The sequence below is a fragment of the Dermacentor albipictus genome, chromosome 2, assembly GCF_038994185.2.
Source record: "Dermacentor albipictus isolate Rhodes 1998 colony chromosome 2, USDA_Dalb.pri_finalv2, whole genome shotgun sequence".
Lineage (NCBI taxonomy): Eukaryota > Metazoa > Arthropoda > Arachnida > Ixodida > Ixodidae > Dermacentor > Dermacentor albipictus.
This window is the reverse complement of record NC_091822.1, coordinates 187,930,523-187,954,824: the sequence shown is the minus strand read 5'-3', so window position 1 is coordinate 187,954,824 and position 24,302 is coordinate 187,930,523. Positions and strand designations below refer to the sequence as shown.

The 24,302-nt window shown below is 40.2% G+C and overlaps 2 protein-coding genes across 2 annotated transcripts in view; one reads left to right on the top strand and one right to left on the bottom strand.

Moving 5' to 3' along the window:
- The window catches only part of LOC135919865 (DNA repair and recombination protein RAD54B-like), a 37,410-nt gene that overhangs the window by 5,305 nt on the left and 7,803 nt on the right, over positions 1 to 24,302 (top strand). The window contains exons 8-19 of the mRNA XM_065453849.2: positions 2,080 to 2,246; positions 5,066 to 5,220; positions 6,887 to 6,934; positions 7,050 to 7,131; positions 9,119 to 9,199; positions 9,784 to 9,936; positions 11,898 to 12,009; positions 13,246 to 13,425; positions 17,161 to 17,375; positions 19,268 to 19,435; positions 21,790 to 21,916; positions 23,125 to 23,297. Of these exons, the coding sequence (XP_065309921.1) occupies positions 2,080 to 2,246; positions 5,066 to 5,220; positions 6,887 to 6,934; positions 7,050 to 7,131; positions 9,119 to 9,199; positions 9,784 to 9,936; positions 11,898 to 12,009; positions 13,246 to 13,425; positions 17,161 to 17,375; positions 19,268 to 19,435; positions 21,790 to 21,916; positions 23,125 to 23,297 (1,661 nt within the window). The remainder of the gene's footprint in view (positions 1 to 2,079; positions 2,247 to 5,065; positions 5,221 to 6,886; positions 6,935 to 7,049; positions 7,132 to 9,118; positions 9,200 to 9,783; positions 9,937 to 11,897; positions 12,010 to 13,245; positions 13,426 to 17,160; positions 17,376 to 19,267; positions 19,436 to 21,789; positions 21,917 to 23,124; positions 23,298 to 24,302) is intronic.
- LOC139056373 (uncharacterized) overlaps positions 13,684 to 24,302 on the bottom strand; it is a 360,115-nt gene continuing 349,496 nt past the window's right edge. Inside the window, exon 6 of the mRNA XM_070534560.1 lies at positions 13,684 to 14,351. The gene's annotated coding sequence lies outside the window, so the exon portion shown is untranslated. The remainder of the gene's footprint in view (positions 14,352 to 24,302) is intronic.

Genomic DNA, 24,302 nt, shown 5'->3' with positions numbered 1-24,302 from the left:
ACTGAAAAACACATAACCACTGCCGGAAACGACATGGCTTTTTGGTATGAACTTTGAGATAAGGCACCACGCTGAGAACCCTTGGAAGTGGTGTGCTGGGACTTGCGTCATAGCAAAAACCACCAGGTGCCTGCATTGTCTACTTAAGTGCTGTTTAAAGGCTGCTAACAGAAAGCTATATGATTACTGGTCCTGCAGCTTTGCCAATATTGCTTCAGTGCTCCTCACTTATAACAAATTTAACCAAAGTGAAAATTCGTTGCAGTTGGCCTTTAAGAGAAAAATTTAGCTCAGGCCCAACATCAATTTTTCTATTGAAATGAATTTAAAATGCATAAATGCTTTTATAGACAATCGCTGTACCAATTCAAATAAAGTCAGTTGCACTTGATATAGAAAACTTAATTCTACTAACTGTAGCAAACAAAACTGTGATTTAATGCCTCAACTATTTTTCACTAATTGCCAAAAAGTTTACATTAAAAAAACTTGAGGACAAAGTTTACAAATCCAAAACTCTGTACCAACAACAGGTACAACAGTTCTGTAAACTGCATCTGCTAAAGCAAGTGGACAAATTTGTCATGTTGGTTTACAGCTTACGTGGAATCATTACAATTCTTACAGACGCTTTGCAAAAGTTTTATATGCAAATTAGTGGTGTGCTACGGCATGGTGTATTATTTTTGTCAAAATAACTGCTTGGCCTAGTTAGTATTTATGGTAAGACATTTTGCCACAAAGAACACAGACAAAAAGGAAGACATGTTGATTGTTGTGTCATCATCAATATGTATTCTTTTGTGTGTGTGCTCTGCAGCAAGTGTCTTAAAGTGGTGTATTATACATCAAATTTGTCCAATTGATATGTGTCAATAGGTGCAGTTCACAACATTGTGATATCATTATTTGTTGTAGAGTTACAAGTTGTAAACTTCATAATTGATTGTTTAATATTTTGCAGTTTTCAATGATTACAAAAAGTTGATGGCATAAGTCAAAAATTTACTTTCTACAGTTGCTAGATTTCAACTTCCACCTTCGAGTAGAACAAGCCTAATAAGCGTTGGTGCAGTGATTGCCAAGATAAGTGATTTTCCATTCCCATGTATTAAATAGCTTCGTGAGATAAAGCTTTTAAATCAAACCTTATGGCTTCTCATAAAAAAGGAGCACAGCCAAAAACGTGATTTCAGGGTATTGAGGCATAAGTAACCAAATGGTGCCCACGCTAGATATTTAGGCCATTGTTTGTGTCGATAGGCACCACTGTATGATGGAAATGACTCTGTTGCGCTAACACGATTTGACGTTCTGTATAACTCCTCTCATATACTCGTCTGCATATGACAAGGCCTCTTCATATAATAAGGCATAATTCTGCTTTTTGGTCACATTTTATTCAACTTAGGTTAAATCAAAGTTCTGATAACTGAAGCGAAAATCTCTGGATATAAACATTTTGAACTAACAATCTTCTACTGTAATGTGTAATTTCCCCAGAACCATGACAATTTTGCTTTCTTTTTTTCGTTGGGACTTTGTGCATGGTTAAAAAGAAAGTAGTGCCTGATAAGAGTTGGACAAAAAATTCCCTAATTTTATATAATCTGCCAATAAAAATATTCATCTCAAGTCGCAGTAACTGTTAAGAAACGAGGTCATCTTCTGTTAAACTGGCATAGGTCATTTTATTGTTTTGCTAATATGCATCATCTTGTTCTGCTAATATAAGTTCTGATACACTTGAGTGAACAGCATGCTTTATTTTAAGAATCGTTCCTGCTCATTTCATCATTCGGCTGATCACTGTAATAATGAAAAATCATGGTTTAGCTAAAACAAGTACCTGCAAGGAGGTGACAAAATTGGCATAGTATTTGTTCTGTATGATTCAATTTATTTTCCCCTCAAAAGCAATATCTTTCACTTCATGAAAACTAAAAGTGTGAAAGTGTGAATCATTTATAAGCAGTATATCACAATTATTGATTCAAGTGTTAGCAAGCACTTCAGACATTGCTGTCAGTGATTGCACTTTATGCTATGCTTAACTAGACTTATTTCTCTTCTACATAGAGACGTCAACACAGCAACACGCCACAGTCAAGTTCCCAGCTTTTAGAAGTCCTCACGTGGGAAGCCTTCCTTCTAACACAAGCAGCAAAAAGATTTTCATCCCACTGCCCTGTCCGCTGATCAAGCCAGACTCACTAGTCATGCCTCGCCCAAGCAGCATTCATCAAGTATGACCACAACCTGCTTCAGTAACATTGTTTGCTGCATGAGTTGGTTCATGTTAATGGGTGAAAGAAATGAGTGAAAAAACACAAAGGCAAAGAAGAGCTACACAAGACAAGCGCAGGACTTACAACTAAAAATTTTATGAATATGGCAGTCCTGACATCGAAGCAGTGGTGCATGTGTCAACTTCAGTAACCTCACCAGTAACAAAGCAAACAAACAGGCATAATTGATCCTTCAGTGCTCGCTGATAAAGAGGTCACATCTTTAGATTGTTGGTACATGTTAGCCTAATCACTGAAAGGCTTGACTAGCTTACTATGCCTCTTTGCTTTGTTCCGGGTCAGATTACTGAAGTTGATGCATGTGCTGCTGGTTTGATGTCAGGACTACTATTTTCATTAAATTTTCAGTTGTAATTCGAGCACTTGTACTGTGTAGTTCTTGTTCTTTGTCTCCATGTTTTTCTGCTGGTTTCTTTTACCCACAACCTGCATGACCACTTTCTGTTATTCATAATAGAAAAAGGCTGTTAATGTGGTCCATAGACTTGCAGAACTTGTATATAGCGTGCGGTGTAGCAAGCCAATGGCCTGAATGCACAAGAGGCAAACATTGTAACACACTGTCATTGTATCGTGACTGTTGATGCTCTCAACTGAAGCTAACTCTAGAGACACTTGTTATATCATAAAACAAATGATGTTTGCCTCAAAGCAGGTGGTATGTTGTGTAGGGGTGCAGCTGATGAGATGAAAGGGAGTTATGGATCGTAAATAGAACACAAAGTTTGCTTTGCTTACTTATACTTGGGGAGGGTTTATTCGAGGCAGAGGGATAATAAGAATGTAGAGAAGAGACACATATCAGGTGGGCACGTTTAAAGCCATGAACACAAGTCGACTGTTGGAAACATCAAAGGTAGCTTTGTCACCCTCTCTTGTGACATGTGAACATTCTGAAGCAAGAATAAAGAAGAGTGCTGCACACATTTCTCCTGGTCACACTCGCATGTGGAAACTGCAGTAGTTGTTGGAGTGGTGTAAGCTATTGTATGCATGACGCACCCACCGAAACTGGTTTGTAGGAACAAGTATAATAGTAAATTTTATAGGGAACTTCATATTTTTTCAAGGTCTAGACAGCTTTAACCTTTATTTAATGCACAAAAGTGACAAGTGGAAATTGTCATGTCTCCTCCAAGCTCAGGGCTGCTCCCATAGAAGAATCTAGGACAAGGAACTGTCTGCGCATAAAGCTGTTGTACCAGCATTTCTTTGCCTAAGCATGCCTAGTGTAAGAGCTAGGATTGCTGCAATTTACAAAATGGAGAATCTCTGTAGCGTTTTAGGGGACGGCATATTTTATAACTACAGACAAACCTCACTATAACAAAATCATGGATATAATGGAGCAAGTGAAATTCCCCTTGAAGTCCCCATCGAGATTCATATTGCAGTACATAGAATAAGAGATAACAAAGTAATGGATATAACGAAGTCTTTTGTGGCTCCCCCTTCAACTTTATTGTAGCTACGTTTTACTATATACAGTAGAACTTTGTTGATACGTTCCCGTTACAGAAATTTTCCCGGCGCAAACGTTCAAAATCGAGAACACAAAAAATGACCCAACAAAGTTATTCTCAATTTTTACCGGTTCATAAATTCCCGAAAAACACGATTTCTTGGCACCAACGTTCAGTACGTTGCCAAACTGCCATTGTATGATACGTTTTCAGGCCGCTAGATCCCATGTAAACAAGAAAATGTGTGAGGCGCGCACGCAATCGAGAACAGTATATAACAGCCCGCCGCGGCAGCTTCACCACAATAGTTTCCCGCCCGTCTTACGAGAAAATGCTGGCGCGCACTCAGTTTCTCATTTCGGTACCAGCAAACCTTCTTTGGGGTTGTCGCATGCGGCATTCACAGCCATCACCGCCAATCCTGTTGTGATAAGCATCTTTGCCTATCTGTTTCACAGTGCGTGGTGCCATCGGAAGAGTAGTGCATGCTTTTAAAATGCGATAATTGAAACGCGCCGCTGTTCCCTGCTGCAGACTGCGATCGTATACGTTTTCCGGCTGCTAGATCCCATGTGAACAAGAAAAGGCATAAGGCGCATGTGATCGAGAAAAGTATATAGCTGCCCGTCTCACACAAAAATGACCGTGCACACAGTTTCTTATTCCGGTACCAGCAACTCTCCGCTTGGGTCGTCGCACGCCGCATTCACAGCTATTGCCGCCAAACCTATTGTGATAAGCATCTTCACCTATCTGTTTTACAGCACCTGGTGTGTAGTGCCATTGGTAGCATACTGCATGCTTTTAGTACGCGATAGTCCAAGCGTGCTTCCGTTCTTTGCTGCAGGCGGCACGATGTGGGCATCATGTTTCACTTCAGCGGCATCCGGCATCACCCACTAGCTCGATTTCGTTTTGATTTCTTGTTGCCCTCTTAAAACACCGCGCAATAGGAAAACAACAGAACACGTCTCGAGCCTCCGGAGCACCACCAGCTCGACGCATGTTGGCGTCCTGTGCCGAAACGATCCACAAAACGCTTCCCATTACGTAGATGTCGAGTCTGTCACATTTCTTAATTACTTCGGATTGTACGTTTTCCCGGTTAGTACGTTTTTTCTTGTTTTTACCAAAACATATGAGCAAGGTTCTACTGTATTTCAGCAAAACTAAGCTGTCAAGATAATCGCAAAAAAAAGATCCTGACAAGCGAATCATCTCTAATTAACAATTGCCTGGTCCATAAAAACTTTTACTTCACTTTCTGAAAGAAGCACTTTGGTTGCCTTTCAGTGGGACCATAACAAGAAGAACCTTCCCGTGACAGATGTGGTTGTGGAAGACTCACTCGCTCGATGCTTGCGGCCTCACCAGCGTGAAGGCCTCGTCTTTCTCTATGAGTGTATCATGCAGATGCGAGCTTTTGATGGATGCGGTGCGATTTTGGCGTAAGAATTATGTTCTTTTTTATTGCAAAGCTGCCATCTGATATTAACACAGTAGGAAAGCAATGAATTGACACAGAATGTTGCTTTCGTTTAGTTTAAGGAAATTTAAGTATAATGTTCCCATGACAGATATGGTTGTGGATGATTAACTTGCTCAACGTTTGCAACTTCCTCATTAAACTAATACCTCAAACCTCGTCTGTAAGCCCCTCCCCTTAACTAATACAGATCCACTGTATTAGATTGCAGTTCAGGGGAAATTTTAACTTGGCGTTCATCAATTTTGCAATAAATGGTTTAATAGAGCAATTTAGGGGTATACTACAGAGCAATCTGTTAAATATATGATGTCAATTTTTTGGCACTGTAGATATTGTAATAGATGCGCTGTGCAGAATTGCGATATTATATATTTTTTTTTTACACAATGAGCCAGTTTTGAGCTTGATGCCACCATTGTTTTAAGCTATCTCATTTTCTGCAGTATTTGTAGAAAAATTGACAGCCTAAATTCACAAAAGATCTGCCTGGAAGAGTCATTGGAATTGAAGTTAATTGGTTCAGCCCACCAAATGCAAATATTTCTGCTTTTCACGTGTAGTTATTTTGACACACAGGGCCAGAAATAATGCTTTTTTATTAATATCTTTAGCTGTCTAAAAATATGGTGGAACCAATGCTACGATGAATGCCAACGTTAATGCAATTCCCATTGACCCAATGTAGTAGCACATCGCAGTGCCGCTGCCAAAACGCGTTGTGTATGAGGTGTGTGTGCAGCTGGGCTCCTCTCTCTTTCTTCCCACTGGACATGCTGTGCCATCTAACGATGCTGCCATGAAGTATACACATGGCGCATGCATAAATGTATATTCACACTAAAATGTCTCAAATAGAAGAGGCGGGTTCAATTCTGCGAAGCATTGGAAAGATCTTGAAGGATTTTGGTTGTCATTCAAAAGCACCGCATTCCCAGTAGCAGCCTTCCCAGTAGCACAGTTGCGGTGACCCAGGTTGGCGTGATGGAAGTTCATTGAGTAGCGGCACATACCGAGTGACCCAAGATAGGGTAAGCGAGGTTCATTGACGAGGAGCGCATAATCACTGTCACATATTCATCACCCAAGTTGGCCATACAGTTAGTTTCAAACATGGTTCCCTCAGCATAGCAGCACAATGCGCTACCCATTAGATTATGGACTACCCAGTGACCGAATTTGGCAGGAGAACTGTTAGCGATATAGGCTGGGATAACGTAAAACTAATCCAATCTGTTTCTGTTCCAAATCTCTGTGATAGGTAAAAAAATATGGCTCAGGCTCAGCCCATATGGGTGGGACCTGAGCCATTTTAACTTATCCGAAAGTGCTAATAGTTGATTTGAAATAAAAACAGGTTGAAATAGTTTTAGATTATCCTGGCCATGGATAGATAGACAGCAAGCCACCGGAAAGTAGGTGAATGCTCTAAAAATGTTCATTGCATTAAAATGTTAGCTGTAAGAGCTTGTGTGGATTTCAACTGCTTTCTTAATAATCCAAGTTTTGTTGCTTCATTGTTTGTCTCCTCAGTAACAAATGTGTAATCTGTTGCTCAGGGCAGTGGTGTGGGAGAGGTAGGAAGTATGTAACTTGTTCTTTTTTTGAAGCTCATCCTCTCATTTCAGGGATGAAATGGGCCTTGGAAAGACCCTGCAGTGCATTGCACTTATATGGTGAGAGTTAACACTATAAAAACATGCACTGTCACTGCAAGCATTGCACGTAGCGGTCATGAAATGCAGTGCAGGATAAATTAAGAACATGCCGTGGTTATGGTGTTCACTGCAGGACACTTCTGAGGCAAGGACCATACGGTGGGCAACCATTTCTTCGTAAAGTCATCATCGTGACACCGAGCAGCCTCGTTAAGGTGTGTATTGCGCAAAGGCTGTTTAAACATTCATTTGCAAGGGAATGTTTGGAGACCACAGCATCAGCCAAAATATAAACATTTCTTCTAGGATAGCAGCACAATGCGAAAGAATTTCAATGCATTGCGTTAGTCAAACACAAACATGCGGCCGGTACCTCTTGATTTCAGCCTGCATGCTTAAGCCCTGAAGAAAAAAAAATGTTTGCTGTGTCTGTGGTATCCAAATTATTGCTGACGTTTGTCGATGTGCAAAATGCTGAAGGTTCGTGTTCATCATTGTAAACCAATGCTACATTATATGTGGCCTTCTATAGTTGCTAACTTGCCTCCAATTCACAATGTATATATGGTCAGCATCAAATTAAAATTACCGGCACTAAAGTATGGAACTCTGTACCACTAGAACTATAAAAGAGGCACCTAACTTCAGTATCCTTGCGAAAAAGTATTTTTTATTCTGCCACTGAGATGTTATCTTCATCCGTCTCTTTTCCCTGGCATGGTGAAAATTTGCTGAAAATCGCAAACTTCCATGAAAACACTTTGTCTTGAATAATTAGGGGTTGCAAATATTGTTTGTCCCTCATCCTAGAACAAACTACGGCTTAAATAGATTGCATTACACTACACCAGCCATGCTGAACAACTTTGGCGTCACTGAAAACGAGTTGAAATATCTTAAAGAAATTTGTGTAATATGCGATTATAAAGTCTATAAAGTGACATAACCGTTTTGTTATGTTATGGCATATTTTTGATTTAAGATTGTCTTGGTGTAATTTATTTTTTATTATTTACCTTTTATATATGGTAATTAGGTTTTTTCAGTCATATGTTTCTATGTATTTTCTGTGCACTATTGATGCTGATGTATCTGTTGTGTGTTAAAAAATCTGTTCATTTGCACGCTGACTCTTCTGCCAGACCTTTATAGGATGGTAAGACGTGTCAAGTTGTATTGAGACACAGCTTTTTTTATGCTTTCCTCTTCACATCATGTACATGGGTATACTTGTTTGTGAGAAATAAATCAACTCAAGTCATATCAAAATGATACTTCAGATTTGCTTCGCCCTCTGAATGCAGTTTTTATTGTGTGATCTGTAAAAGGAAATTACCAACTGTAACCATACATGCTATTAGTGTATTGCAGGGCAATGTCCTATGTCCATACTGCAATTTTTTTTATTTCCTCTTTAATCAAGATAAACATAGTGAACTTGGAGCACAATGTCATCATGATCACTTTCAACGTGTGAATGTTAAGCTATACTTGTATACAGAATTGCGCCTTTATCTTGAACCCATTGCTAGTGTTTGGTTACATGCGTAAATAGTTCATGTAATTAAATTGTACACTTTATGTCGAATGAAATTGAACTGACACAGTTTTAGAAAGATAGAAACATGAACAATGCCATGTGTTCATGCTTCTTTCTGTCCTTGTATCACGGTAGCACCAGTATTCAATGATAATGTATACACGTTTACCTGCATGTTTAGGGATCAGTACAGAGAATCTTGCACACAATTGAATTGAAAAGCACATTTACTAATATCTACTTCTGCAGCAATTCTTTTGCCCTAGGTAATTTTCATTATTCAGCAAGTGCTAGAACTAATGGCTGCCTTGACCAGCTGAGCACCAAGGCTCCTGGTCCAGCAGCCCCATTGAAACTTTTCTTGCAGTAGACTCTTGTTATCGTAAGATTATCTGCACTGCAGCCTTATGCGGCCGCTGTTCAAAGATAGCTAGTGCATATTGTAAACTGTTACACTTCTTAGGACAGATTTTGTTTACTTGAATACACTGATATTGTGTTGCTAAGCTTAGAGGTCGTGTACTCCTGTCCTGCCAGCACCATGATGCCGGTAGTCTGTTACACTTTAATGTTGTCAGTACTGTAAGCAATAATGTTTTGTGTGTCCTGGTGTTAGTGTATGTACGTTAACATATCATGTTTATTGTGTGCATCATGTGCAGAATTGGGTCAAAGAGTTCAAGAAGTGGCTGCAGAACAGAAATCTTCGAGTCTACCATGTTGATCAGAACAACAAAATTGATGTGAGTACTGTACCACCTCCGCTGGTTCTTCATAAGCAGTCTATCTGAATTGCATAAATAATACGAGGTAGCTGTGCAACTGGCCACAAATAATTTCATCTGTGCTTTAGCTTGGAGCTTTTGCTGACAAAGTAAAGTGGTTTATCACTTCTAAAATGCTCCCATTAAAAATGTATAAATTTTTACGCTTTAGCAAGCTCATCATTTTATTTTCTTTCATTGCTTTCAGGCATTGTGTGTAACTTATGTGTAACCCTGGGACCCAGGTTGGGACTGCAAGCCCCTGTGGCCTGTGCATACTGACTTTTTGCACCCCTACGTGGTTCCTTGGATAAATTCGTATAAGTGCAAATAAAGTATCAATATCAATATTAGGAATTTTGTTTGATTTATAAACAAAATTACTAATTTTTTAGTTTTTGCCTTGAACAACACAGAATCAATATTTGTATGTTGCAATTGTGACCAGTGAAGTAAAGTTAGTTGTTTTCGGGCTTTACCAATATTACATGGTGCACTGTCGTGTAGAACCATACTTTTAAAGTGGATTGCTCATTTAGCTAATGTTGTTTTCTTTTTCACAGGTCTTTTTAAGTCAACCGTCCACCTATCCTGTGCTGATTCTCTCATATGAAATGTACATGCGTGTCAGCAATAGCCTCGCCAGCATCAACTTTGACCTGCTGATCTGTGACGAGGCACACAGGTTGAAGAATGCCAACATCAAAACCACAGAGGTAAGGCAGCTCAATAGCTTTCGCCAACGGCGACTGCTGTGAAATTCCTGTTATCTCAGAGGTTGTCAAGTTCTCATAATAAGTGCACATGGTTAAATTCCTTTCAGTGGTGTTGTCATAATTTGGGAGCCATGTGCTTTTTGTATGTTGTCTATTTTGCATGAGTGCACATAAGTGTCAGTTGTGGCTTGCTACATTCAGTGGGCTCAGTGATGCATGTTCTAAAGAGATTCTAAGATATGTTCAATACAAAAAACACTGACTTCTGAACATCTTAGTGAAACCATCTTTTTTTAACTTTTTGTACCAGTGGAATTATCAACCATAAAAATGCTTGTTATTGCTGCTTAAATTGATGGAACAGAAAAGAGGAACATTAACCCCTTCCGTACTACTGACAAGTATAGTCATCATGAGCAAAAGTGTCTCCAGTGTGAACAGATTATTTATTTATTCATTTATTCACAATACCTTACAGGCCCATTGAAGGGCATTGAGTAAGGGAGGCAACGGTAATTACATGACAGAAAAATAGCAAAGTGCCACATTGTTATACAATATTAACACGCAACGAATGCAGGCTATCTCAGCATATTTTATGATTGGAGATGGATGCAATGTGATCCGAGAGACCGTTCCAATGTGCAATAGCTCTAGGCAGTGGTGATGAGTTAAATGACCGTGTTTGACCATGAATGCGCATGAAACTAAGTGCATTGTGAATGCGTTGAGATGTGTGCGCAGGATCATGAAGCGGGAAACAGTGAAAATTTTTACTATAAATATACCTGTGAAACAGACATAAAAGAGCAATGACGCGGCGATCTTCCGATGACTGAAATGCAAGGTCTTGTTTTATTCGGGTAATGCTCGAATGATAGTCGTAGTTGCCAGAGATGAATCTGGCTGCCCTATTCTGAACGGATTCCAACATATGGATTAGATAATCTTGATATGGTGACCATGTGGATGAAGCGTATTCTTGTTGTGGGGGAACATAAGTAAGATATGCTAATTTTCGTACATTAGAAGGCGCGTTGCGCAAGTTTCTACGCAGCTAGCCGAGAGATTGAGAAGCTTTGGATGGGATAGTTGCTACATGCATTGTTCAGTATAAGTCCGATACAAGATAAACGCTGATTACATCTGTCAAGTTGCTTCTAGTTGCAGTTGTTGATATTATGTAGCCTTGAGTGTATCTCTTTATTTTTTTGGGCGCTTGAATGCTTGCACTGGACATGGGGCTTGCCTGCGCGACACATTTCTGGGAAGCTTGGTACAAGTTTCATCATTTTCTGCAGTATGGAAAGGGTTAAGCAGGCAGACAGTTGTCTCCACGAGGTGCACAATGGCTGGTATGACTCAAAGAGGGGGGAGAGAAGGGTAGAAGAGAAGAAGGAACAGTAAAGAGGAGAATATAGCGTCAACAGGTCTACTAACTGATAAGCTTGCCCTAAAGGCATGCTACTAGAGCTGCATGGCCACTAAAGTGAAGGGATCAAGCACTAACCTAACTGGTGTTCGAACCCTAAATGAAAATTTTGCTTCCAGTGCAGTCACTAGAATATAACATTTTCTCTCAAATGCAACAAATTTCATTAAAATCGGCTCAGTGGTTATCTCATGAAAGTGTTTATGCGTTCTACATGTATTTGAATAGGCGGCATCGGAGTTGGGCCCGAGCTAAAGCTTCCCCTTAACCTTCCACACCATAATGCCTTGTGTTACTGTGGGTATGTAATAAATAAACAAACAAACAAATAAATAAATGAATAAAAAATAAGGAAAGAATGTGCTTGCTTAAACAACATGATTTGCTGCATAATACTAAAGCAGACCTTGGATTCTTTCATGGCTGTCTTGGTGCATAATCTCTTGTAGCTGGTAGCATATTTTTTATGCGAAAATCACTGCCAGCTAGATTTCTATGTCGTTGTTGTTGTTTTTCCACCTGCCTTTAGTCTCTGCACAACTTGGGGACCCTACGTAGAATCCTGCTGACAGGGACACCTGTACAGAATGACCTGCAAGAGTTTTTTGCCCTCGTTGATTTCTGCAACCCTGGAATATTAGGTGAGCTTAAGGGCTTGCTATAAATGTAGTCTTAAAGCCACACATTCAACTTGCCAATATTCAGCACTATTCAGCATAAACATTTTGATTGCAGTTTGGGCCACTGTTTTTATGCTATCATCTTGTGTTGAAGTCTGCATGCTACCTTTACTTGTCAATAGTTGGTGCACAAATTATGCAGCTTGAATAATGTCCCATATGTGTGACTGATATGCTGCACTGCATCCTTAAAGGTATAATGAGTGGTATGCATGCACGTAGATAAGTAACATGTAACAGGTCATGCTTCTGATAGATCTAAGAGTTTCTTGGGAGTGATTGAATGGGAACTAGCAGCTGGTGGTTTTTAAAATGAGTGTTCATGTTTGTCAGTAAAGTTCCTGAATAATGGGTTCAGTATTCTTCAACCTTCAAGAGGGACAAAAAAAATGCATAAATGCATGCTTAGAAGAGAGCTTGTACATTCTTGCACACTTCAAAATAGGCAAATACTATACATGCTTAACCTCTCTCCAAAGTGCCCACAGCACATAGTCCTAAATATTTATTCTCTGAAGCAGAGATTCAGTATTTGTTACTCATTCAAAAATACTTTCCTCTATGAATTCCTCCTGCCACAAAATTATACATTGTATGGCTGGTTTTTGTGGTCAACTAACAAGACCTTAAATTTCTAGATATTGAGTGAACAAGGATATCAGCAAGATCTGTTTGTAATACTATTACATATTGAGCACTGACATTTGTTGCATAAATGGCTAGACAGATTAACACATGAGGCATATTTCGATGATATCTCCTGTGGAGCACCAAATAAAATAAGTATGTATGAATATGTCAGCCCAGTTAAATCTCTACAAAACATGTTTGTCCTTTAGCACTTGCTGCACGTTCTTAAAATAGTTAAAATAGCTATATATGTAGTTAAAGGTGGATGACATTTAATGAATGAGGCACAAAACATATACTAAATAAGATTTCATAAGTGTTTTCTAAAGAAAGAAAGAACATGCAATCAAGTGTACATATGGAAATGCCACTGAGTGACTATCAGTCTTAACCAGTATAGCTAAAGAAAATGGGCTTCTGTGGTTCAGCTAGTATTGCCAATCCTGTCTCAAGGCCTTGGAAGATCATGTATGTGTACCTCTATGTGTATGGCAAATAAAGTCTACAGTGCCAACCACATGACGCTTAATCACTAGTAACGACACAGTGTGTGGTTGATGTGCCCAGGCAAGTCGTCAAGTTTTCGCCGCATTTATGAAGAACCGATTCTGAGGTCGCAACTTCCGGGGGCCACAGAAGAAGAGAAGGAGCTGGGCCAGGCGCGTGCCAACGAATTGATGCAGGTCACTGCTCCGTTCATCCTCCGCCGGACCCAAGATGTCATTCAAAGCTACCTTCCTGGAAAAGGTAAGTACGTATTCCACAGGAGAGGGGCTGCTTCTTGTGCTCTGTAATGTAGGGGCATGTCAGAAGCTTGCATGTTCATTAGCGTTTGAGCACAATATACGGCACAGGCAAAGCACTTCTTGCTGGTCTGGCTGGTAAAACATAGCTATTAGAAGTGGCACATAATTTAGTACATGCACATAGATGAGATGAAGTACAGACAGGACGAGCTCCTACAAACTCTTTTATTGGGCTTTCGAGATTCTCCTGTATATTGAACACATACCTCTAAGCCATACCAGAACTGAAAGACAACAGATGGAAACTCAGAAAGGAAGCCCATAAATGACTTTCTGGTTTCATGCCACAAGTTCCAGCAAAGCACTCATCCTTTGTGTACTTCTGCTTATGTTTGTTAATTTGCACCCCTCTTCAAATACCTAACAGACAAAACTAATAACTTCAACAGACGGCTCTATTTCAAGCAGGGCACATGTACTGATGTGATGCTCACTAGGGAAGCAGAGAGGCCGTGTACATATTCAGGCAGGGCTGGCAATGGCTCGCTTATGCACTCGATACACTAATTTGCTATTTCTGCTGCTCCATTAACTGCCCTTATAGGAACATGCTTGTGTCTTGACTACTTGAAGCCTTCTTCGACATGTCTTAACAGTAAGGCTAAATCTCTACACAGTCATATTATGCATTTGTGTTAAGTCACTATCTGTTTGAAGTTACTTAGCCTGATGACTGTTGAACACGTGCTTGTGTCTTTTTCACAGTTTTTGCTGGCTGCACTAGCATTTCACATGTTTTCGTGTACTTTAAAAACATCCTCAAAAGAGGTCTGGCTGTTTCTTATGGACAATTAAATTACGGTTCTTCACATTAAGGAGGAGATAAAATTTGCATTGTTTATCCTGGCTTGATGATGACTTGATTGCCTGAAAAAAATTAGGAAACGAATAAGTTAGTGATACTGCAGGGTGAAAGTAAAACACCAGCTTAAGTGCCTTGTTTACACTTCTTGTTACATAATATTTAGAAAAATAGGCTGCATGGGGACGAATTATTTTAGTCTGATTAGCCCTAAATTCATCACTTTCATACTATGCACAACTCATGTCCATCATGGCTAAATAGCACTGCTTTTTGTGTTGTAAGAAGTTGATCGCTTCAAGAAATGCCTGCATTTGCTCTCTCTAGGCGTAGCATTACTATGCTGCTTGGTCGTCAGTAAGCTTGTAAGTTCACGTGACCTCAGTGGAGCAAACATGTGTTTATTAGTTTTGGGAAATTATGCGGGAGTAGGCAATGATATTGTTTTAGCCAGGAGTGCATACTACAGGAATGAAAAAGAAGGGTGTCCATCACTGACTTATTACTTCAATGCAGACTTTTGTTTTCATGAAAGCCCACATGGGCTAATGCATGCAAGGGCTAACACTCAGATGTGGCTTTCATGCATAAAGAGTGAAAGAAACAAGACAAGCGCTACGATAAAGGAGACAGGGGCGCTAAACTTCCAACTCATTTATTTCATGACACCTGTGAAAGCTTATACACTCAGTGCAAGCAACAACATACACACAACTCATTGTACACGTATTGGTGAGCCTGGATTACCCACATCTGTCCAAATCTTTCTATGGCTTCATCTTCTTCTGTATCATGTGTCAGCTGATTATGATGATGTCCTGTAATTGTACATCTGTTGAAGTCAGGGATTTGCAACAGATGCTGCTATAATTTCGGAAGCAGCAGCACACGATCAAAGTCTGGAGCTGCTGCTGCGACCAGCGCTTGCAGCCTAAAGTGGTAGAGAGGATAGGAGAGGAGAGGAAAGGGGCCGGAACCAGCTTCTCAGCTTACTAGGCAGGCATACAGTAAAGGACACATTGGCATACGCATAAAAAAAAAAATTGATTATATGTGTACATATTTCCTTTTCAGTCAGCGCCTTGTTCACATTTGGAAATTTTAGATATTGCACATCTAAAGTTAGGGGATACAAACTGCTGGCCTTACAAAAGTATGCAAGGAGAGTGCAAAAAATGCAAGGGCCCTACAATGACGTTTGGGTTTTTCTGCACACAAAGCCGTGTGGGTATGCTATTTCTGAAACTTCCTATTATGGTTTGCAACTACAGTGGACGGTTAATAAACTCCTGATAAACGGAACTACAGTTCCGTTTATCAGGAGTTCCATTTACTGAGAGACAAAGCTGAATAAAATTCCATGAATACAAATTCAACCAACCATGAGGGTGGTGTTCCGTTTAAGAGGCAGTTCCGTTTAAGCGATATCCATTTATCGAGATTCCACTGTACATCAATTACTAACCCTGCCGAAGTGCCACACCTGAGGTCTGCAGTAATGCGTACTTGAGTCATTTCAACACTACATTCACCAGCAGACATTTTTTGTAACGATCCATTTCAGTTTTTATTCTTTTGGTATTGTCCTCACTTGCTTGGACACTGCTATGCCACTGTTACTGTCGGGATCAGCCACTTCATGTGGTGGATGATTAAGAAATATAAGAATGAAATATAATTGGGTCTTTACCAAATATGGACCCATGCCACTAGCGCAGTAAGTCTATACTGCCTTAACAGTTTCTGCTATACAGTACAGTGAAATCCTGATAATTTGGAATCTCTTCATTTGAATTGATGAATAATTCAAACTGCTCTGTCGGACCCGGCAAAGTCCTATGTATTTGAAAAGAGAAAAAAATTCTGCGGATTTGGACTCCAATAACTGCTCAATGGTTATTTCGAACAAAATTTCTCACTCCCATAGACCGCTTCTCGAACAAACCCGAACCATAGGCAGAGGTTCTATGCTTTGCTAGCTACCGTAATATTGCATTCTGTAAAGGTGATGAGGAAAGGTTCGCACCGGAGCAAGCAGAGCGGCGCTTACCCTCCTTTCCTCTCTGGCTTAAAAGGAGCAGGAAAGAGCCCCTAGCCTACACATGATCATGTCACAATGTGCTCACCCAAGTCCCCTCCCCTCCTCTCTCTCCTAGCATGCGCTTGATGACATTACAGTGCGCTCGATCACATCATCTCCCACATTGGGCAGGCGGGAAGATGGCGCACTTCAAGCCACCATCCTTCTCGACTCACCCTTGCACGTTTTCCCTCACACCCACACAAACTGCGGGCAAGGTGTGATCTTATTGCATTTGGACTTTAGATGGGACTTAGGCTTTTTCTAGCACATGTTATCACACACTGACAAAGGAAAGATAAGACTTTCAAAGTGAGCCCAGTGACGGTTTTGGTTTTGTGCACTGTACATCATAATAATTCACTGGGCTCTATATTTAAAGGGGCTCACTTTAACTTGAACTTCGTATTGTTTGAATAAATTTCCAGTTCCCCTTGAAGTTGAAATTAACGAGATTATACTGTACTTGCCTAATAGTTGATGACAATGCATTGGCAAATACACCATTGTGCAACTCAACGCTAATTTGTACTTTAATTGTGCCAGCCAATTACATTTGGCTCATTTCTGTGACTTTACGGTGGAGGCAAACATCTTGTAATATTGGCATATCTTAGGAACTGCATTTTGGAGTTCCAAGTTACAGAAGGCAGGTGCATTGCAGTTCTGTGGGCAGAGCTTGTACTGAATTCACCAGGTACAATCACTTCTATCAACACGTACACCAATATGAGATGCAAACTGTTTACGTTTGCTATATTTTCTTACATGTGGCGCTTGTTTTTTTTTTCTAGTCGAGTGCGTTGTCTTCTGCCGCCCTCAACCGCTTCAGCTAGCACTCTACCAAAACCTGCTGGATACAAACATGGTGCGGGCTTGCCTAAGCAGTTATCTGTCAACTGATGCGAACTGTCCCCTGGCTTGCATTCTGGCTCTTCGAAAACTCTGCAACCATCCCCTACTTGTTGCGTCCCAGGAATTTGCTGACAAAGATGAGGATGCCGGTTTAGTAAGAGTCTTTCTTTTCTCATTTCGCAATTCTGCCTTATTTAGTATTTATGCATGATACAGTAACCCAGATGGTATTGGGCAAGGCTTTTGCTTTATTAGGATTCTTACTGTAAGTGGAGTTATTGGAAACATTACTTTAGCCCATAAGTTTGCTTGAAGACTGAAAGACCGGTTTATGGGGCCGCATGCACGCTGTGAACACATTATGTAATTACATTTATGGCTTTTTCCTTCTTGCAGTGCTGTCATGTTAATGTTGCACTAATGCTTAGAAAAGATGTGAAAAAATAAAACATTGAAAGTAGAAGCTGAAAGATTTGGGTGCTCACGCAACTGCAAAACATCATCTATGGCACACAGTTTCGAAACCTCCGAATTTAATTGTGCGTATTCTACAGCACCACCCATTAAAAAAAAAATTCATTACCATCTGAATATTGCTTGCATCTCCCCACATTCTGTAGTGCTGTAACATTCACTGCTACTTTTTAAGTTTATTTGCAATACATGGTGCAGGCTTGACTACCAGAGCTTCTAAACAAAAGCGACGAAAATAACAGCAAGTTTTATCATAGTTTCGTTATATATGTAGCACATTATTAGGAATGAAGTGTTATTGCTTCATGTGGGAGTACAGTCAGAACATTCTATTTCTTGGGTCCGTGATCTAGCTGTGACCAAATTTTATTTTTGCATGCCTCTTTTGACTGTTTCTATGGCTCTGAGTTAATAGAGCACTGTACATTTTTGCTTGATACAACACATTGTGGCAGTGTTGTGAAAAATGATAGTGTATGTTTTATTTTCTTAATTGTCAAGTGTATGTTTCTTTTGTGTATGCTTGGCGAGGGTATGCTCCTGGAAAATGCATGTTTCGTCGCTTTGGCACGTGAGTTCTCACTGAACTCTTCGATACTGCAGCAAATGGTTATTCTGAACTGTTCTGGCATGTTACCTATATGACATTGCACTCGTTCCAGCATGTGTAACGATGTGTACTTTTCATGAAATTGAAAAATTTAATGGTGGCCATTTTTGAGAAATTATGTTTGCTCATCATAGTGGTTAACTACGGTACCTTTGAATTATCTAAGTGCGACCTAATTTAAGGGAGCGAGACTGTCATGGATACGTCAGTGCTACGGCATCATCAATAAGGCGATGCCACTGAAAGTGGATGAGAACAAGTTTGTATTCTTTTCACTTGGAGTAATTCATGGTAGTACATGCTTTGGGTTAGCTTGGCATTGTTTCAACAGAGATCAATGCGACAAACATTGGAAGGTAATGATAAGTTGAGACATGCTGCACTTTATACTGCTGAATATCTGAAATGCCAGCAGAGTACAAATTTAGTTCAATCGGTATGTCCTCAGTTTAGGAAACAGGGATTACAACAGGGCATAATGCAGACAACAAACACAAGATCTGGCCAGCAACTCTAATGTTTATCTGCGATAAAAATCTAGCATCGATGTGTCACTGAGTACAAATAGAACAAGAAAGTGCATAGATTACTCTGATTTGTAGATCCTCTTAGAACTGAATCAAGTACTATTCTTCGTAAATGCAAAAGTTATAATGAAAGCCATATTTTTTTCATGTTTGTTTGTACTAGTGTAAGTTAATATGCACATTGTGGTAGTAAGGTGGAAAGCTAAGCGAGTTGGAACTGATGCGTTCCTTGAATCATCAAGGAATGTGTCAAGGACAGACACCCTACAAGCGCTTTTTAACAACTCATAACAGTTGTTAAACATTGCTCGTCCTGTGCCCTTCCATTTTGTGTTGCTGTCGTTTTTTAACGCTGATTCAAAGAAAGTATGGTTATGTGTCTCCCAGTTTATTTTTTGCCTGTCTACCCTCGTCATAGACGCACTGATTTTGCAGGCAACTCTACATGCCGAAGCTCGCAGATGTCTCGCTTCAGAACTTGATCCCATGTTGATGGACCTCGAAGCGGGTTCTGGCAAGCTCACGGTTTTGGCTGCTATGCTTCATTCTCTGTGGACTTCCTTGCCTCGGGAGCGGATAGTCCTGGTATCAAACTTCACAAAGGTAACAATGTTGGATTTTTAAAGGCTGTTCTCATCCAACTCTTCGATACTGCAGCAAATTATCATTCTGAACTGTTATAGCATGTTACCTATATGACATTGCACTCATGCCAGCATGTGTAACAATGGCAAAATGTAATACAACTGTAAAGTTGTATTACACTTTGTAGCATTGTTACAGCTTTTTTACCCCTGTGATTATGTCCAATCCTGCTGTTAAGAAACAGCCTATATGTGACAGAAGATTCGTTGCATTACAGATAAAACAAGAGGGAGAATAATATGTAAAACTGGGGGTCTCAGTCTTATGTTGGTACTATCAACTACACAAAACCAATATATTAAAGCTAAGGAAAGCATAGGGGAAATGTAACTGTGTTTTTAATTAAATTGTCGAAATTATGAGTAAAAGACGAAATGAAAGTGGAAGGAAATGCAACTTGCTGCTGGTGGCAGCTGTACACAAAACTTCTGTGTGGTGCATGTGATGCTCTGCCAGTGGAGCCATGGCTGCTAACATATGCAACAGGTTATGTGTAGCAGCAGGGCATAGCAATCACGATGTATCAATTGTGGAGATAGCTGATAGCACCACATTTACCCAGATATAAGCCAAAACTCATAATTCTAAGGTCCAGAAATAGAAAGTAGGTTTCCTTCAATATAAGCCGACTATAATATCAGTAAAAGTAAAGTGCTGTACAGTGTTACCTATAGCATATTAGTCACAGATGTTTTGAGTAACTGTGCATAGCACATTGAAAGCTTGCACTCATGGCACAAACTCACTCATTGTTGGCATCTACATTACGGTAAGTCCACTGCTAAAAAGAATGCCTAACAATTACAGTAAAAGCTTGTTAATTCACAACTCGTTAATTCAAAATTTAGGATAATTTGAAGTAGCTGCCGCGATCCCTCCAGCAATGTATTGAAAGCAATACATTGGAACCCGGATATATTGAGCTCTAAAAGTATTGTGAAATAGTTCAATATATCAATAATTCGATATATGAAATAAAAAACTTGATACAAAATTCTGCAGGGGGATTTTACAGCTGTTACCCTGTCATGTTACCCTGTGTGCGCGTGACACCGTACTATCCTTATTTCGTGTAGCTATCTACTAATTTGCTATCACAAACGATGCTTCGCTTTTCAGGCAAAACTGCAAATTTGTTTTTTTCTCTGCACCAGTTAGCGCGACGAATGCGCTGATGGAGGAAGAGCCATCTCGACGTCAGGCATGTAGGATCGCGTTGGCCACGTTTGCTTATGCTGGCTGCGCCATTGCTTCGAAGTATAGACGTTGTTCATGCCAACCTGACGTAGCATGTGTGTGCGCGTGCTTACGCCACGTCAGACTGTATGTGCACATTATCCGAGCAGTTTTTTTCTCTGACTTTCATTAGTTCAAATTTTGTATAATTCAAATTTTTATAGCATCCCTGCGGAATTCTAATTAACGAGCTTTTACTGTAATAAATACAATATAACTGGAAAAATGTTTGCCCTAATCGTAAAGAAATGGCAGATATACTAATCAATTAGACATGCGTTTACATGAAAAACTAGCACAGTGGAGGGCATCGGAGATTTCTTGTTGGGATGCCTTGAATGTGCTATCTTTATGCAGCTTCCTTCCAAAGCATTATGTTTGCTCCTTACAGCTCGTGTATGTTAAAGTTAAGTACTATAGACATGTCTTTATTGGGATGGTATTGGGATGGGATTGGGATGGTGAAGTTTGACTGGCAGCTCTGCATAGACGCCATTTGTTTGTGTGCCTGTCATCCATTTTGCAGACATTGTTTAGTGCACTGTAGTTGATGTCACAAGAGTGAGCCAATTTTAGATTCCAAGTTCGAATACCGGTCAGATTTAGCAGGTGCACTTTCTCAGGCAGCCTTTCAGTCTAGCGAATAAATGCAGTTCTTGAATGCATTGTTGAAAGAAACATCAACGCTGGCAACTTGCTAGTAAAATCCTTGAACCGTGTTCTCAATTTTAATCCAACCCTTAAATTTTGCTACTGGCATTTTGCTAGAAACTATTGGCTTAGACTGAAATATGGTGCTGCTGTTGTGCCGTTTTGAGGCTCGAGATCTTAGTTATGTCAAATGTAGAAATCTCGGGTGCTTATGCTCCGTGTTGTGTGCAGAAGTAATGTCCTGCACAAATCAAGGAGCTTGTTTTGTCAGTTCTCTTGGAAGTGTGTTAGAAGTATGGAAGTGCTTGTTGGAAGCACATTATGTGTGTGCATCTGTATGCTTTGTCCTACCTCTGCCAAGTGCCCTCTCAGCCTTCTTTTTTCTCACATTCCACTGCTGACCTTCTCCATATTTTTTTTTCCAGACTCTGGACATTCTTGAAGACGTGTGCACTCAGAAAGAGTATCCTTTCCTGAGGCTGGATGGGTCCACCTCGTCGATGCAGCGCCTGGAGCTTGTCGAGCGATTCAACTCTCCACACTCAAACTGCTGTATGTGTGGTGAATTTATATGTAGCATGTTACGTTGTGTTGTTCCTACAGTGCCAATGCCTAAATGGTCAACGAAGTACCCCAGCATTATGATGAAGTCTGAATGTAAAAATGCCCGTGTACCATGCTTATTTAAATATAGACCAGGTCGTCAAAATTAATACAGAACCCTCCACTATGGCGTCCTTCATAACCCACTGTGGACAGTCTCAGGATGTTAAACCCCACAATTTAAACACAGTCCTGGCACAGCCACAAACATGACAAACTTGTGCTTCAGACTCAGTTGGTGTAACTGCCTTGTTACAGGTTTGAGTAACGTGTAAGGCTTGTAGGAGTGGTGTTGAGGGAAAAGAAAAGCGGGGGGTACAGGTTGCTGATAGAAAATTCGGAAAGTATTCAATTTTGATGAACTATGTTGAGCATGCATGTAAAGTGTAGGCCTTGCTTGTTCTGTTTGTATGCCTTTTTATTTAAGTCTCGAAACACGACCATACTTGTATGTTGCATACTAAAAATCATTTTCTGCGGCCAAACAGTATTGCCTGGCAAATCCTGTTGGGTTAAATATTTGCCAGTCAACAAACACTCCTGACACCACTGCGTGCACGGCCTTTTGCATATTGAAAACTGGATTAATTAACAAGAATGCTTTCAAATTGTTGCTTGCAGGGACACCAGTTCACTGTGCTCTAGTTACGTGAAATACATCAATGCAGCTCTTTCCCTGTTTTTTTTTTATTTTTGAAGGTCTCAGTTGGTGGTGTAGTCACACAAGTTCTGTGAAATTCTTAGACAGCATGAACATTGACTCTTGGACACTTGTTAAGTGATAAGGGTGTACTACTAAAAAGAAAAATGTGATGTTCGTGTAAGCAAGCCAAGCATTGAAAGGAGTGTCGGTGAAAGGAGCATTGTAGCTCAGTGTAACAAGATTTCCCTGTTAAGGGTTTTGCTCCCAATATCTTGGTTCTTAATCTTTTTGGTTATGTTTTGATTTGCAGATATGTGTTTACTTTCAGTTGAAAGGCAGCATATAAGCAGACCATTTTCATTCTCTTTGTGACTATTCTTCTAGTGTAGCTTTTGAATAAGATGAACAATAATATAATGTAGCTATAAGTTGACAGCTCATCATGGTGCTCCGACCTTTTATCCAGAGTGTGATCCACTGCTCACTTATGTTTTATGTGTGCTACTTATTGCAGTTGTGTTTCTGCTCAGCTGCAAAGCTGGTGGCGTGGGGCTCAACCTTGTTGGAGCCAGTCGCATTGTTCTGTATGACGTGGACTGGAATCCGGCAAATGATCTGCAGGCCATGGCACGTGTTTGGAGGGATGGCCAATCTCGCCATGTTTCCATCTACAGACTTCTGACCACGGTTAGTCACTGACGGCATTGCCTTTGAAAACCGTGAGCTACCCTTTTAAGCTTATAAATGGCTGCCTACAGTGCGTACTTAACACCATGTCAGACAAACAAATTTAGTGTCACTTTGAGTGAGTGCACTACACTAGTGTCATTCACAGTCTGTCACACGGAAAGGTTCAGCGACGCTCGTTTCAGAACGCGCTTGCCAGGGAGTGCGTCCGCTGAACTCGCTTCGCTGTGTCGAAATGTGTAGCCTCAAGAGCAGGTCTTTAAAAATAAATACGATAATACAGATAAAGTATTAATAATGAGGTAAATAAAAGTACAGTGAACTCCGGATAAACGAAACTTGCTTAAATGGAAATGTCAGATAAACGAAACAGTGGTGTCAACCTTGGTTGACCGCCCTTAGGAACAGTGTCAACAAACTTCGGTTACATGAAACCCATCTTTCTTGTGAACTCCATTTAAACAGAACTTTAACCGAAACTGCCACCTACTTCATCAGCATAAGTAACAGGAAATGTTTGACTAACGTGTAAAATGGCAATGCTATGAATAGTGAAGAAAATTCAATCTCTCATGCAACTGCAGGAAAGTTAATGCAAATTAATGATGCTGAAGTTGCAACTTTGTTTCCATCAATAGGGCTTGCTAGGCAAGTAATCATTTCTGAGAAAGAAAAGAGCGCTATGGGGGGGGGTATGTAAGATCTTGCAGTCAGGTTGCCTCTATTGCTTTGTTCACATCGCCAGGATTAAGAGAGTTCAGGTGATACCCTTGTTGCCTGCTCTGAGGAGACAGTGGAAGATATCAGTGAAGTTTGTGCCGAAGACATAGATGATACTGCTCTAGTGCATGTTAGTGTTCTGCACCAGAAAGCAAGAGATGCATTTGAAATTCTTCAGCACTATTTAGAATGCAAGAATAGTGCAAAATCATTCGTAATCCTTCTGTGCATGAACACAGCCTTGCGCAAAAGAAGCTACAATATTTGAAGTAGGGTGTAGTAATG